The sequence below is a fragment of the Anoplopoma fimbria genome, chromosome 24, assembly GCF_027596085.1.
Source record: "Anoplopoma fimbria isolate UVic2021 breed Golden Eagle Sablefish chromosome 24, Afim_UVic_2022, whole genome shotgun sequence".
NCBI lineage: Eukaryota > Metazoa > Chordata > Actinopteri > Perciformes > Anoplopomatidae > Anoplopoma > Anoplopoma fimbria.
In genome coordinates this window covers 16053074-16069014 of record NC_072472.1, presented here as the reverse complement: position 1 = coordinate 16069014, position 15941 = coordinate 16053074, and the positions used below count along the sequence as shown (strand labels likewise).

Genomic DNA, 15941 nt, shown 5'->3' with positions numbered 1-15941 from the left:
TAGTGCAGATATACAATAGTTTTGGAAGGTAATGGTGGGCTGAAAATACTATTACCTGAAGGACACGTATTAATGGGAGACAGATCAAACACATTTTCTTTTTCCTTGAATAACAAACTGTTTAAAAGAGAATATTATTCTGTACAGTTTGGTGGTGCAGCACAGCTTTCTGATGATTTTATGTGCTGGACTTGTGTATGTTTTTGTAGAAATATGTAATGTAAAGATAGAGAAAGAGAGACTATATGTTTGCTTACTATCCCACTGAAATGTGCAGGCGTCCATATCCAATAGCCTCTGGACGTCTTAACGCTCTGACTTAACTTTGTAGCGCAGAACCAGGTAAGTAGCCAGTCTAAGGATCAGGAAGAAAGCCCCCAGCACCATGAAGTCCACGTAGAGCTTTGCGTCCTCCACATCCAACAGCTGCAGGACCTCTTCTGGTTTTTGGAACTTACACACCACTCCTGGACACTCCAGCTCCGACCGGTTCATCCCATAGATTGAGAGTATCACCCCCTCAAAGCCGTACCTGAAAGACAACATTTATAACTTGTGAACCCAGGCTCATTTAAAGAGAATCGTTTCAGATAACAAAGCCTCGCCACAAAGACAGAAGACAAAATACATGAGGCAAAAGTCTTAAAATAGTGGCTGAACTGTCTGTGAAATTTGAACTACATAAACTAGTTACAGTACCTGACGTAGGAAACATAAGAGCTCCACTGTAGGTATTTGGGAATGGTGTCAAAATTGACAAAGAAGCCAGAGAAGAGGAGTACAGGTATGGCTGTGACTGGACCCACGAAGGTTGCCACCTGTGGAGCAAGTTAGTGACATTCAAATAAATAACAGATACTTAGAGGAACACTTAGTATTGCACTTCTATAACATTGTTGGACTCACGATGGACAGTTTAAGAAAAGGATCAAAGACAATACAGCAGAACCAGAAATATCGTCGTATTTATTCGACTCATTCTTCTTTGTGGTGCCCACATTACCCACAATGCAACCCGACCACTAACAGTTCAGCTGGAGATTTAGGTGTGTCATGCTAGTGAGAGCCAATGTAGCCTCGAGCCACTGCCCTCAAGAAGAGATGAGGAGCAGGCTACAGAGGTTTTCTCACTTCTTTCTAACTCCACCAAACCGTAATCAATTACTCTTTGTTCATTACTCATTATAAAGTGATAACATTAGTTTCATAATTACTCTGCAGTAAAATTATTGTGTTACATTACCGTGTCAAGTTTCATTGCACAGTAAAGGTCAAACGCCCAAGTGAAGTTAAAGAATCAAAACACATTTTCTAGAGGAGGAGGAGGACTTAAAAGTATGCATGTTTGCCTACCTGCAGAGACGTGGATGCAGCCCCTATAAGCAGACCTAGGGATTGGGCCACCAGGGCCGTGGATGTGGACAAGGCCATGAAGAGCAGGTAGCGACACGCCTCTGGAGGCTGATCAGTCATCCAGTACACTATACTACAGTAAATGATTGGACAAAGCACCTGTAGAAGAGATTTTGTAGTGTCGCTTATTTAAAATATACTGTAATCATGTCCAAACCATTATGTGCTCAATCATTTGAATATTACCTGGAATGGTATATCAGCCATGGTTTTGGCCAAGTAATAGGCCTTCAGGCTGTACCAGTAGTTGAGATGTTCCCTCATAAACACTGACATCTCCAGAGGAACTGTGGAACAACAGCAGTATTAAAAAAATTCCCGCTTCAACCAGAAAAACAGACAAAAGCAAATCAATGTTTCCCATCTCTCCCAAGACTCAGCATCTTACAGGTAAGGACGGTGGGCATCAGTGCAGCAAACATGAGGAACAACATGGAGAAAAAGAGGAAACCGGTGTTGTTGAAGACCTTGCTGGCATCATTTCCAATGTTGAGATAAAGCAGGCCAATTAGCACTCCAATACAAATATGGGACATCACCCTGAGGTGGGTCAGCACCTTGAAAACACAAAATAAACATCAACACTACTCAAAAGCCTTCAATTGATATCAGGAGTCTAACTAAACCTGTTTTTTAGAAATAGGCTTTGCCTGTTACAGTCAGAGTTTGAGCAGAAATAGACGAATAATAATTTTACCACGTCTCTGCATATTGTTATGAAAGTTCTTTTGAAGAGGATGCAGAACTGTGTGAATGTACTGGTGGCAAAGCTATGTTTCTCAAGTGTTCCTGTTTCCTGTGGAGAAAGACAGTGAGGACAAAGAGTTAATTATGTAAATAATATACACTTATAAATGATAAATATATATACAATATACAGTACACAGATACAAAACAACTTTTGAAAGGCATATGCTTTCCTAAGTCAAGTTTTGAAAATAAGAAGAATACAAATAGTCTGATTGTTTATTAATTTTGTTCTTGTTGTTGTTTTTTTTAAATTGCGAGCGTATTTTACATCATGTAATAAATATGTTATCTGAGTTCATGATTCAGAATGTATTCAAGTCGTCCCTAATCTGATGCTGAAGAGACAGTTCACTTTCTCTTAACAATGTTATAATGTTAGTATAGACAAACCTTTTTTCCCTAAAGGAATTAAACCTCTAAACACACAATGCACACTGTGTGTGCACCACACTCTAGGTAATGAATGATGGCAGGTATTTTGAGTGGAAGTGGAAGGTCGCTTTAGTTGCAACAATATATTAAATCATGTAATCAGAGAAGATGAAGGTTTGGGGGCTTTAGTCAGAACGATATGGACGTATATGAGAATGAAGAACATCATAATCTCTGGTTATTAATGTAAAGGTTACTTGCTGATGCCTACACCGAAAACAGAAGATAGAAAGGGCAACAGACAAAATCAATAAACTGATCAAATATTGTAGCGAGTAGAAGGGGAAAAAAATGCATCATACAGGAGTAACCGTATATCAGAGAGCTCTTGGTGGTTGACATTTACAGTTTTAGTATTTAGCTGATGCTCTTATCAAAGGTGAATTATGGGGCTGAGAGAGCAAGTGAGAGGAAGTGAGAGAGGCTGAGGAGAAAGATCGATGGAGTGGAGGAGAGGGGGAACAGTTTGGATGATGTGTACAGGAATGGGTTACAGGACTTCCTATGGGCTTCCTTTACTGGCTGTAATAACTTATTTATAAAAATTAAAAAATCAAGTTATTAGAGTTATTGTGATCAAAATAGACGATACCGCCGCTATTTTATTATATCTTGTTTAATAAGGATGGAATTAGGCATTTCTATCACATTGTGGTTTTGCAGATTTGAAATATAAACTTCACTTTTCATGTAAATGCGTAGATCACTTATTTCTTAGTGGAAGCAGTTAATCCATCAGAAATCACTGAAGTCTGATGCAGTTTCCTGTTTTCCAACAATTCTTTGACATTATTAAATGTAGGTATTTTCAGTGTTCTGTGGTTATACGGCTTACATTTTTTATTGCTACGTGATGTGAGTTTATGACGTGTGTTAATCTTAAACATGTAGATGTGGTGCTGGGTGAGAGGGTTGTTACAACTCACACTGTGACAATGAGAGGGAGAGGAAGAGCCATTTTTGTCTCTGGAGTTCTTCTTGCCCTCCTCTGAACACAGTCCACCCTGGACAGCCTCAAACAACACTGGATTCAGATCCCCATACTCCCCTGACGCCACCTCAATGACTGAGGACAGAGAGGACAAGCTAGTAAGAACAAATACACTGACAAAACACAGACACACACTTGTACTAATGGAGATGCTTGACTTACTGAAGTCAGCAGGGTTGTGATATGTTGGACAGTGGAGGCCCAGGTTCTTCAGATAAGGGATGAGGTAAGGGACTGTGCCCTTGTATATGCACTGACCCTGACTGAGGATGTACAGCTGGAGGAGGAACACAGGTACAGCGTATTAAACATTGTTTCCAACACACTAACTGTCTGAATAATATATGAACAAAACAACAGAACTGTGTATCGACTGCTGCGCTGCTTGTCAGCTGGATCAAATGAATCATGCTAACCTGCAGTGCCCTGATCTGAGCGAGAGCTAATGGAAAGCTAAATGTGTTCAGCACTAGAAGGACTCAAGTTACCTTATCAAACATCTCAAAGAGCTTGGCACTGGGCTGGTGAATGGTGCAGATGATTGTCCGTCCTCCCAGAGCCAAAGACTTCATGAGGGAAACCACCTGGAAGCAGGACGCACTGTCCAAACCACTAGGATGGGACACAAGACGAGACGGAAAACCATAGAGACATTATTTAATCTGTACTTATGTTGAGATTTCAGTCATTTAAACCAGCCAAATAATGTCCTACCTGGTGGGCTCGTCAAAGAACATGACAGGAGGATTGTTGACCAGCTCCAGGGCGATGGCCAGTCTTTTACACTGGCCTCCAGAGAGACAGTTGGTGCGTGTCTGAGCACACTCCTGAAGACCCAGAGCAGTCAGGATCTCATCCACCTTAGACACAATCAGAAACAAATGAGGAAACACGATGACGCATATAACTGACAGTAGGGGTGGGCGATAAGGATGAAATATACAATCATGGTACATGTGACCTTATATCATAATGTTGATATATGAACACTTTTAGTTTTATCCATTTATAGGAAGTCACGTGACATTAATGACCAAAGTGTTATTTCATCTATAAATCAAATGGAAATGCCTGTATTTAGCTTATCCAGTGAATCAGATTTTTTTTTTAAACAGGATATGTTGATGCACAAATATTACCATAAAGAAAGCTGGCTCATTAATATACAATACAACCCATAATGACTACTAGCTGAGCACTACTTTGACACATTTCTGTTGTCTTGCCCACCTGTTGCTGAAAATAATTCTGTAAATTAAAATGCAATCAATATATTCAACTTACAAGCTCTTTTTTGACCTGCATGCTCTCATTCAGTTTCAGATTGGCAGAAACCTGAAAGACAGATAGAACTCGATTGAAAATTAGGATTTAATGAAGTATTTAGCTGGGTTTTTTTTATCTTTATATGACCTCACCATCATGGCCTCCCTCACAGTGAGGTGTGGCAACAGCATGTCATCCTGCATGATGTAGCAGGACATCTTCCTGAAGGTCCTCAGGTCCCTCGGTCGACCATTTACCATGATCTGGCCCTTCATGCCTGTCTCCCTTTTCCCAAATAGAAAAATAAATTATATAACAGCCATTTTTTAAGCAGTGAATTACGTCAAAAGTATGATCTTCCATATCTCACCTGTACCCCGCCAGAATATTCATCAGAGTGGATTTCCCAGCACCAGAAGGCCCCATTATGCCAATCAGCTCTCTGTTGCTGAATCTTCCAGACAGACACTTGAGGAGGGCTTTGTAACCTGACAAAATGGGAGGGAAAGCTGTTATTTATAGTGCTCTTATTGATCTGAAATGTTTCTAATCAATCATTCACAGACATTTACATTTAGTATCTTTTTATGCTACATATTATTACAAGATCTACTTAATATTGCTAAAGTGTATTTTGAACATTCAACAATAATCACAGAGGAGAAATAACTGGTTAAAGACCAGTAAAAATCTAATTGAGTAAAGATGGAAAAATATAAGCACAAAAACCAAAGCAAGTGTATAAAAGTGAGGTTTTTCAGAGCTAGATTTAACACAAGCCATTGAATGTATGTTGCACCATCTCACACATTAGAGGTCAACTATTGAGTAATGGAATTCCTCTTAAAATGCTTCTACAGATAATTATGCAGACAGCGAGCCTAATTACACTTCAGCATAGGAAGTCACTGGCTGCTAATACTGAACACCAGGAACCATCAGGCAGATCTAGCAGAGCAGTCAATCATACGTACGTGGTGGGAAACATTATCATACATCACTGTAAAAAACAACAACTAAAGAAATGAGGTACAGAACGATTTAAGAACATGGTTTCCTCAGTGTCGCCAACAGAAAAACCACAGACATTACTTCCCTGCAGTGGTTTTGACAATAGTTGAAGTGGTATGGCCTTCTGATGACGATCATGATGCAAACCAGTTTTAAAACTGACTATCTAAAAGCTTCCAGATGTGGAAAGTTAAAAAGGCACTGTTTGTATTCTTTCTTGTTGTCAAACCCTCAACCTCACCGATTTCTGCAGGGATGCTTCATCCTGTCTCGATCTGTGTACGGGGCTCAGCAGAGCTGCCAGCCCCCTTAACCCTCACTCTATGAGTAAAGTGGCCTAATGGCAGTGCCCCCTCCTCCCACGCAGTGTTATTACATCAGAGTGCCTCCATTCAGACAGCAGAGCATCCTGCTGTCGGTGAAGCAGCCCTGCTCTGGCATGTGGTGCATACTGATGATCCAACCCTGTGCATAATAAACGAATCCTGATCACCCAGTCTCCCGAAAGCTGACCTCAGTCCCCTCACTGTCAAAGACACACCGATTTAACAGCATGTGACAGCGTACATTAAGTCTGATCTCATAGGAAATATCAAAGTAATTGTTAGACAAATTATTATGAGTCACGGTTGAGGTGGGGTCATCACATGCCTCAAATTGGAGCCGTTGACACAAATGACAACTCACTTCTCACACTAGGAATATCACATTGCCATAAAGCAGTATGATCTGAAGAAAAGTAGTTCCTTTCCCTCAAACTTGATCAATGTTTGTTTCTTCTGACAACTATTCTAATCTCAAAGGACTGTCTACACAAACTCTGGGTTCTGTGATGAAATTTGAGTACCTGTTTTGCATATTCTGTATTCACCATGTTTAATTGACTACATACAAACATACACAGCACAGCCAGGCAGCCGCTGCACCATAGAAAAGGCATTTCATCACAACAGGATAATTGCCTTTTTATATAAAATGCCTTCATGTGCATGTAATAGATTAGAATGTATTTTAAAAAGAGTACTCCCTCTAGTTAGCATTTCAATTTTGTATATGGTTGGATGTTAGAGAAGTACAATTAAATATCATCTTCCACACAGGAAGATGAAATGGGAAGCTTGTCTAGTCTTGTCTCTGACTTAAGAGACATCACTTAAGGCAATTTATCAGACTTTGCACAGCTTCTTCTAGAGACACAAAAGGCAATGTACTATTCTTTCACATGTGCTACTCTACAAGACCTGTAAACAGACTTTGATGTGTTAAGTCAGTGGAGTTCTCTTCTAAATTAAGCTATTTGAACTACGAATAACTATATAAATCAACTCAGTTCAAGCTAAAATACTAATTATGGCTAATTGTAAGCAGCTTTAAAGAAATAAAAACATGTCTTTTAGTCTAAACCAATTTCTCCAAGCTTGTACACACAGAGGGGATGAAAGAACCAAAATGAAGCATTAAGCTGTCTGATGTCCTTGATAATTCTCTATTGGTCCATCCCCCTCACATCAGTACATTTAGTAGACAACATACTCACCCTTTGTATAAACTGCTACCATTCTTCACATGACAAATACATATTACATATATACAGACTCGCATTGACCTCTGTTGTACTTTGTCTGACCCTATGGTCTACAACATAGCAGGATAAATAACCAAATACAAGGCTTCTTTATATTTAAATCTAATTACACCTAATCATACATTTTCATAACCATCCTGCAAGAAAATTACCAAACGTGAGTAGTGAAGCAGCATAGGTCACTTTACCTCACGCTCATAAATTTGAGTTATCGTGTGCATGGTGATGCATTTTAAAAGGAGAACTGTCTAAGCAGCACAGAACATGTTGATCAGGAGATGTGATTTTATCTGAAAAGATGACCACGCTCCTCTTTTGTTCTAACAATTCAGCAATGCAGACGCAGAGACTCAATTGCAGTGAGTAACAAAATGCAGAGCTGATATCACCTAGAGGCATGTAAACCTCTTCCTGCTTTCGATCCCTCTTCCTGTCCTCCCCATTAGGTGGCTGGCCCAGTATTTCACCGGTTAGGAGATTCCTAAACAGGAGGAGAATACCCTCAACATGAAAGCAGGTCACAGCAACAACAACCTAACAGTGATAAATGGCCAAGAAGAACCTCTAACAAATGCAGACGGTGGGCAGCTCATATATCACCTTGCCTTCCTGAGACCTTTTACAATAAAATAAACAATTCTACATTCACTGCTTTACAACGTCTTCCTCCGCAATCTCATTTTATTGGCCACAGACATTATAAGGAGTGACTCATAATAATAATAATAATAATTAAGCCTTTATTAGTCCCACAATGGGGAAATTCGGTTCTCTGCATTTGACCCATCCCGGAGGAGCAGTGGGCTGCAATGAAGCGCCCGGGGAGCAATTTTTGGAGTTAGGTGTCTCGCTCAAGGACACCTCGGCATGTTGCCTGTAGAGGGGTTCGAACCACCGACCTTGTGGTTGCAGGTCAAGCGCTCTACCTCATGTGCCCCAGCCGCCCCATAAGTATGGTGTCAGTGTCTCAAACACTAAAACACACTGAATTACAAATGACATCATGGGTTCAAGCTCCTTGTTCACGTCATCCTCTTTCCTCTATCAGCTGCATATCGTTCAACAGAAATTACAAAAAATTATGTATTTTTTCAAGGAGAAATAATCTCTGACTACCAAAAACCCACAGCAGAACAACAGCCTCAAGCTCCTTGTGATTACACCTGCTCTACAGCTTTGATTCAGCAGACAGGAACTGCAGCTCTGAGCTTAGCTTGTCAAATGAGACACAAACACCAACAAGCCGCTCAGTGTAAGCTACAGTTCATGTCAAATGTAAGCGCAACACCCTGATTATATTACTGTATGAGTGGCAGAGGTAATTGGAGAGGCAGAACAGGGTTATAAGGAGCTGGATGTTAGTGAACTGGAAGTACATGACGGGAGGTTCAGTCAGATTGGAAGTAAATTGGCAGGCGAGCGTCTCTATGAAAGGCAAAGCTTAATTAGTAAGAGCTGAGACACTTCCTCCTCACACATCAACAGCCTGATGAGCTGAAGCAAGCACCGTGAAGAGTCAACACAAACAAAAGCAGAAACCACAGGTTGATTTTGACGATACCACTAAAGACCGGCATCAAATGCTTTCTGATCCTCCACATGAATCCTATCCATACATTCAGGTTCCACAGGGGAACAACAAACAGTCCTCTGTCAGTCTTTCATATTCCACATCAATGTTACACAAGACTGAAAATAATATACAGGACAACCATCCATCCATCCATCCATTTCCTTCCGCTTATCCGGGGCCGGGTCGCGGGGTCCTCCAGACGTCCTTCTCCCCAGCAACACTTTCCAGCTCCTCCTGGGGAACCCCGAGGCGTTCCCAGGCCAGACGAGATATATAATCTCTCCAGCGTGTTCTGGGTCTACCCCGGGGCCTCTTACCAGTTGGACGTGCCTGGAAAACCTCTAAAGGGAGGCGTCCAGGAGGCATCCTGATCAGATGCCCGAGCCACCTCAGCTGGCCCCTTTCGACGCGAAGGAGCAGCGGCTCTACGCCGAGCTCCCTCCGGATGTCTGAGCTCCGCAGGACAACCTGCAATGCATAATGTAAGGCCTCTCCTAAGGATGCTACGTGGCGAATGTTAATAGAGGATTCCTCTGAAGTCCACCGTCCTCGCCCTGCTAAGCATACAGAACGTAACAAGAGCAGCTAAACATAATAGTTTACATGGGTGGTTTATTGACAAGCAGAAATGACCAAAGGTTGGAGGCTCATCATCAATAAAGGCGGTGATTTGAAATACTGTTCATATTTCATGAGTAGATCAATCGTGGGCCTGACTCACCGCCTATCGTCAGACAACACAGGGAAGAGAGAGGCAAGCAGTTTGCCAACCTGCGAGTGTAAATTATTTACTATGTCTAAATTCTGCTGAGAGCAGCAAAGCTTACCAGCACACTGCCTGCTACAACATGGTGTAAGTCTGCAATTGTGTGTGTGTGTGTGTGTGTGTGTGTGTGTGTGTGTGTGTGTGTGTGTGTGTGTGTGTGTGTGTGTGTGTGTGTGTGTGTGTGAGGACAGGGCTGGGCTACATGTGTCAGAACAATAGAGCAAAGCAAGAGAGGCAGACTAACACTGAAAAAAATGTGATTTGTCTTAAATGTCACTACGGCTTTTAGATGATATTGATCTTCATGGGTGGTGCTTGCTTGTTCTTCATCATGGTTACTATGTGAACTGAGCTATGCAGTACCTCTCCTCCTCCACCAGGGACCCTCGCGGATGGTGTAAGAGAGCTCATTGAACTCCAGGTCCACGGCGGAGCGGCGTGGGAGGTGGGAGAAGCGCTGAGCCTCGGTGATGTGGTTCTCCACTTTCTTCAAGTGGATGATCAGCGGCGCCTCCGGAGGAGCTCCACTGTGGAGTTTGGTCTCCTCCATCGGGATGCTGACCGAGCCCTGCTCCAGTGTCCTCTCGGCCATGCTGGAAGGCTGCAAAGGAGGACAGACATGTCAGTCTTGACAACTGTTTTCAAGCTCAACTCCACTCTCCTGCTTCAAAAGAGAAGCCTCATATTTTTAACCTCAAGAGCATCAGATGCAGATTAAAATGTACTGGCCAGCAAGGCAAACAATTCATTGATTGGATTTGGTTCCTTTGTTTTCTAATTGGTGGACTGATTCATAGAAAACTAGGGCCTCAACAGATGTGTGGACACAAAGGTGTTGCAGGAAGTATTTTATGATGATTGCAGATACCATCTTCAAACTAGGTGCTGGTTATGATCTGATTATAGTTTATTTTATGATTATGAACTGGCTGGTTGAGGGGAATGAGATTCTGAGTGTGAGGAGTCAGGATCTGGTTTCAGTCCTGCAGCACGCTTATACTGCTGATTCACATAAATTTCCTTTTAGACGAGGCGGCCTGTCTGAAGTGTCTTCTATGATATGTATCCATTAGCTTTACAATAATCTGAAACTGAACCATGTTGTTCCACCAAATATCAATATACCCTAGATGTCAGGAGGTGTGACAGCACGAGATCCAGTTGCCATTTCTATTTCATTCATCAGGTAAAATTCAGTTGTTATTTAACAAAAATATGCTTAAGAATTATGTGCATGATTCAAATGAGTTTAAAAAAAAATAAAATGAAGGGCCCTACTTCAGATTAGAACCTGTAAATAAAGATCCATGTAATCAGTTGAAAGCTAAAGGATGATCATGTTTAAAAATAAATGAGATGTGTGTTTAATTGTAAATAAATTGCGTGCAGTACTTTTATTAATAATAAAAGTGTACTGTTAAAATACAAAAACAACTAATGCTGTAAAAACAGTTGGAAAACAGTTAAAAGGGTCTATTTTGTGTACAAAGGAAAGCAAACCTTGAATATAGACTAAAAAGTAGCATAAAAAAAGAAATGTTTGTATTAAGGTTAAACACATAATCGCTGTACACAAAAATCCACTGCTGCCATGCCATTCCATGCATTCTCTCTTGCTCGTAGTACTACTATACATGACCTACTGTATAACCTACTGTATATGTGCAGTTAAAACTCCTCATGTGAAGAGGGCCAGAGAAGGAAATTGACCATGGCTTCTATTGATCACTGTGCCATTAGTGAATTTCCATTACAAGTCTGCATATAAGCTCAGTCAAACCCAGACAGGCTTTAATGGCCTCTTAGTCAGATTGAAGGCCTCCATGTTTGGTCATGTGCCGCCCCAAAGCAAGGACATGTGAGCACACACAGCCATTGTAAAAGTGGGGGTGAAATATGGCTTATAAGTGTGTAGCTTTGCAGTGGTGTGGTGACTCTGTGCTCTGCAGTGACTGGTCAGTGATGGGGGATGCTGCCAGCTCTTCAAAAAGGACCTGTTAACAACAAACTGCTGAGAATAAAAAACACCAGACATTATTTAGGCTGTAAAATGATAAAGCAGTAGGGAGAGGGGACATACATAATTATGAGGACATATATGCATTAATGCTCCTGATGTGTGTTGCATTGCACATGCACATGCACATGCACATGCACATTCAAACACTCACACTAGTATTAGACATACTTATTATTGTGTGTTGAAATGACCAGGTGAGCAGCTCAGCCCTGGTTCTCCTCTCTGGGTGAGAGCAACAGTGCTCAGTTGATCCTTTCAGACGAAGCAGCACAATCCTTCTACATGAGAAGGTCCCCAAACCGTCCCAGCCAGTTAAAAAACACAACAACAAGATGCTCACTGTGCGCTACAGTCCAGGGAAAATCCGTATCGGTCGAGTGGCATTAAAAGACAGAGCTGTGTGTTCTCCTTATCAATAGATCTCGGGGTGCGGCGCGCACCATCCCGCATCCACTACACTAACTCCCCAGATTAAAATCATGTCCGGCCCCGAATGAAGACTGCATCCCCGAGAATCGTCAGGGGAACAATATGCCTGTCATGTTTTTTTTCTTCCTCTGTGGGATTATTCCTTTCAGTGAATCCATCCCATCCGAACGCGCATCGAAATACTCACACACATCCTCAACAGTGGTGTTGGTGACAATCCCCAGTCTCTGGCATCTGGATGGGAACAAAAAAAAAAACAGGCAAACGGTGCTGCAGATGCTTCAGCAGCAGCAGCAGCAGCTCGATGTGGCAGCCAACGTTGTCCTCTGGCCGGTTAGTGCGTCTGTGTGGTACGCACGCCGGTCTGGGATGCAGGGCGTTGCTGACAAGATGCTACTGGAGGGGAAAATATATTGTTTTGGTTTTGATGTAATCCTCGCTCGCTAAACCTCATCCTGAAGCCATGTTTTAGAATTAATTCAATAAAAATATAAGAGAGAAAGGTATATTCAGTAAAGGCAAATACATGCACTGTTGATTCCCTGTAAAGACATTTTATGGGTATTACGATGATTTATGGCTCCCTAAAAGTTGGAATTAATTCACAGTTAATTTAATGAATTTAGATCAGATGGTAGTCTGCTTCATTAAATGAGCTCCTCAGATGCCAATTTAAACCTTTTAAGTATTCAATTTCCCATTCTGAGGCCACTTGTCTCTGGGGAAATGAGAAGAATGGGAATAACCCAATGAAATTAGGATAAAGCTCCGCTGTAGATACATCCTTTTCTATTTTGCCTCTTGTCACATAATACCGACTCAGATGATCAATTCGGCTCCATCGATGTCACTGCACTACTGTTGACAGTCTGTGTAAACACGAGGAAGCTTTGGGTGAGAGATTGTTTTAGGCCCCGCTGTCTCTTTAAAGGCCGCACCTGCGCAGCTGCCTGGTGCTGATGCTGCAGTGCCCGGGTTATTTTCGGTAAAACAGCCGGGGTTACTATCGTTCAAGCGGGCCCTACACGCCTTACATCACCCCTGAGAGGAAATCAAAACCATTTTTAGCCAATTGCACCTGCCTCTTAATCAGACCAATTTAAAATGAGTCCTCCCGTCGCAACATGAGCAGTTTCAGCACAGCAACACATCGCTCTCTCTCTCTCTCTCTCTCTCTCTCTCTGTGATATATGCCTCCATTATGAATGCATTATCAACCAAGACCATCTTCTCAGACAGAGAAACTGTAACACATGTAAAACTGAATCCATCACACTCATTGCAAAGCCTAGAAACTATGCTTAGGCCAGTCATTATCAATCATCACAGGTTTACACTGTGTTGCAAAACATTTTGTTCTTGTTATCTTGCTCTACAGCTCAGCCTTGGTGTGATAGAGACAAGTCAGTATCCAAAATAAAGATGGATGCTTTGATTTTAGGCTCTGGTATTTGTGTTGCATTGAAGCTTGAATGATTGACAAGATTTCAATAGGGACACGTGAGAGGCTACTTAAATCTATTATTCCACCTCAAATGCCAAATCCTGATTGCATAATGTAATATTTACCCTGAGTAGGGAGATATGACCTTTCTTACACTTTCTGAAGAATAGGCTTGAGTTTGCATACATAAATTATCAAAGATCAACCCACCCTTCTTATTCATGCCATGTGAGAAAACATAACCCCAAGGAAGATCATTAATCAACTAAATGATGATGAAGACATCTCGGAGATAACGGTGGTTCTCTATTCATAAAGCACACATTAGCAGTGACTGACTGCCACATTAGATCAAACACTCATGTTAGATTTAGTTTCAGTCCGTGGTAGTGAATATTTAAACTCAACAAAGACATATTTGCAAAGTGACTTCAGCAGTAAAGGTTTTGGAGTGTGGTCATAAATGAGGGTTAGGCTGCCGCACTATAAGTACTGAGCTGAAGGGTTAGTGGACATCCGAGGGACAAGATCGTACAGGATGGCGCTGAGGACATCTGCTCTCCTCTCTGTGGGCTTTCTTCTGTTGCTAACACGAAGTGCTCTCACAGAAAAAGGTAAATATATAAGAAAATATACCCTCAAATAACGCACTTTTGTATGCATCGATCATGCAAAGTGTACATATAACTGATTATAACATGGTGTGCAGGTCCGACGACTCTTCCTATCAGACTGTCTGTGGACAATGACCTGTCTAACATGACTCCTGAGTCCCATTTCAGCTCTGTGGTGGAGGGAGGTGTGCTGCTGAGCGCTCTGAGGAGACTGCAGGAAAAACAGCAGGACTTCAAGTAAGACCAGCCATGACGTCCCCTTTAATATCTCTGCATAACATCCTTTATTCTTAAAGGTGGCTCGGCTGTTTCTCCTTTGCAAGATTGTGATTTCCTAATATTTGCTGTGGACAGATGCCCTGACTCTCTCTCTCTCTCTCTCTCTCTGTGTGTGTCCAGGTTCACTGTGAAGGAGGACCCAGACTTTGGCCTGTTACTGGAGAGTGTGAATGGAGTAGCTGGAAACGAGCGCGAGCAGACTTACTGGGAGATCCTGTCAGAAAGCTCAGGAGAGTACAGCAGGCTGGATGTTGGTGAGTGTCCTCCTCAGAGATTCAATACAACATATCTGACTTAATGAGCTGTAATGAGACAGGAGAATTGATTGTCTTTTCACTTACTTGCCTCAGGATGTCCTCTGGTCCAATTATTCTGAAAAATTATTGTTGTGACAATATAACTCACTTTATCTTTAATCTTTTTTTTTTTTATTACTATGACTCCTTGCAGGTCTGAAAAAAGTTTGAATTTAATTGAAAATATTTGGTGTGATTTTTGCTGTTCATGACCAGGTGGTGCAACAACATGATTATTAATAGTTTTCGAGTGCTTCTTTGTTTTTTTGGATTGAAAAAGATGCATTAATAGTTATTATTTTCTAATTGCTATTAATGCAAGAGCCCCATGTCAACTGAGCACTGGCCCTCTCAGAATCTGTGTTTATGTATTAACCTAATGTTAGAGTTGCTGATTCAAACTTGTCCCTTTTCACAGGAATTGGCTGCTACAAACCTAAAGCCAATGAGCACATCATACTTAGGTTCAGCAGCTGGCCCCAACAGTGATGAACCAGCTGTACAGAAGAAACTCTTCAGGATCAGATGTGGAAGAGAATCAAATTTGTTTTAGTTTTTTTTCAGTTTTGGCTGTATCAAGTTTCTATAAGTGCAAAGGGAGCTAAATGGTGTGACCTGATATGTGAGAATAAACAAAACAGCAGCATCTAGTGGCAGTAAGGAGCATTTCATTTATTAAATGCACAGAAGTTTAACTTACAAAGTAATACAATTTTAAAGACCACAGTGACAATATAAGAAGAAACAAGTCACATGACAGGGAGTCTACTGTCCATCGAAACTGTTTAAGGGCAGAAAGGTTGAATATTAATGCAGAGTTAGATGTTATGATTGGTATCATTCTTCAACAACTTAAAGTGTTTGAGGAAACTACTGCATATCCAAGCTCTGACCTTCTGTTTTCAACAAAGAAAGTGCTGGATTAAAAAAAGAATCCAGAGATCCATAAAGTTGGCAACTTGAAATGAATTGGGTATTTGCGAAGGGGGTGTTGATGCTTTGACTTCAGATAGAGGAGCAGTATCTTTTCTTCCTTTCAGATGCATAATTTCACATTTATACAATCCATCTC

The 15941-nt window shown here is 41.4% G+C and overlaps 1 protein-coding gene across 1 annotated transcript; it reads right to left on the bottom strand.

Annotated features, from left to right (window-relative positions):
• Positions 1-306: 306 nt before the first annotated feature.
• abcg4a (ATP-binding cassette, sub-family G (WHITE), member 4a) lies at positions 307-10379 on the bottom strand. The gene is made up of 14 exons (XM_054626214.1): positions 10151-10379; positions 5223-5340; positions 5005-5137; positions 4871-4921; positions 4301-4446; positions 4075-4198; positions 3749-3863; positions 3522-3661; positions 2111-2209; positions 1802-1970; positions 1600-1700; positions 1354-1512; positions 700-818; positions 307-532 (listed from the first exon to the last, which is right to left on the bottom strand). Exons 1-14 carry the CDS (start codon positions 10377-10379, stop codon positions 307-309), a joined length of 1929 nt encoding a protein of 642 aa, XP_054482189.1.
• Positions 10380-15941: the final 5562 nt, after the last annotated feature.

Bases quoted from the DNA above. Each gene is read 5' to 3' on its own strand.
- abcg4a (XM_054626214.1), bottom strand. From the start codon at position 10,379: ATGGCCGAGAGGACACTGGAGCAGGGCTCGGTCAGCATCCCGATGGAG. The intron at 4,199-4,300 runs GTAGGACATTAT...GTCCCATCCTAG, and splicing joins TTCTTTGACGAGCCCACCAG to TGGTTTGGACAGTGCGTCCT. The intron at 819-1,353 runs GTAGGCAAACAT...CTTGCTCCACAG, and splicing joins CTGCATCCACGTCTCTGCAG to GTGGCAACCTTCGTGGGTCC.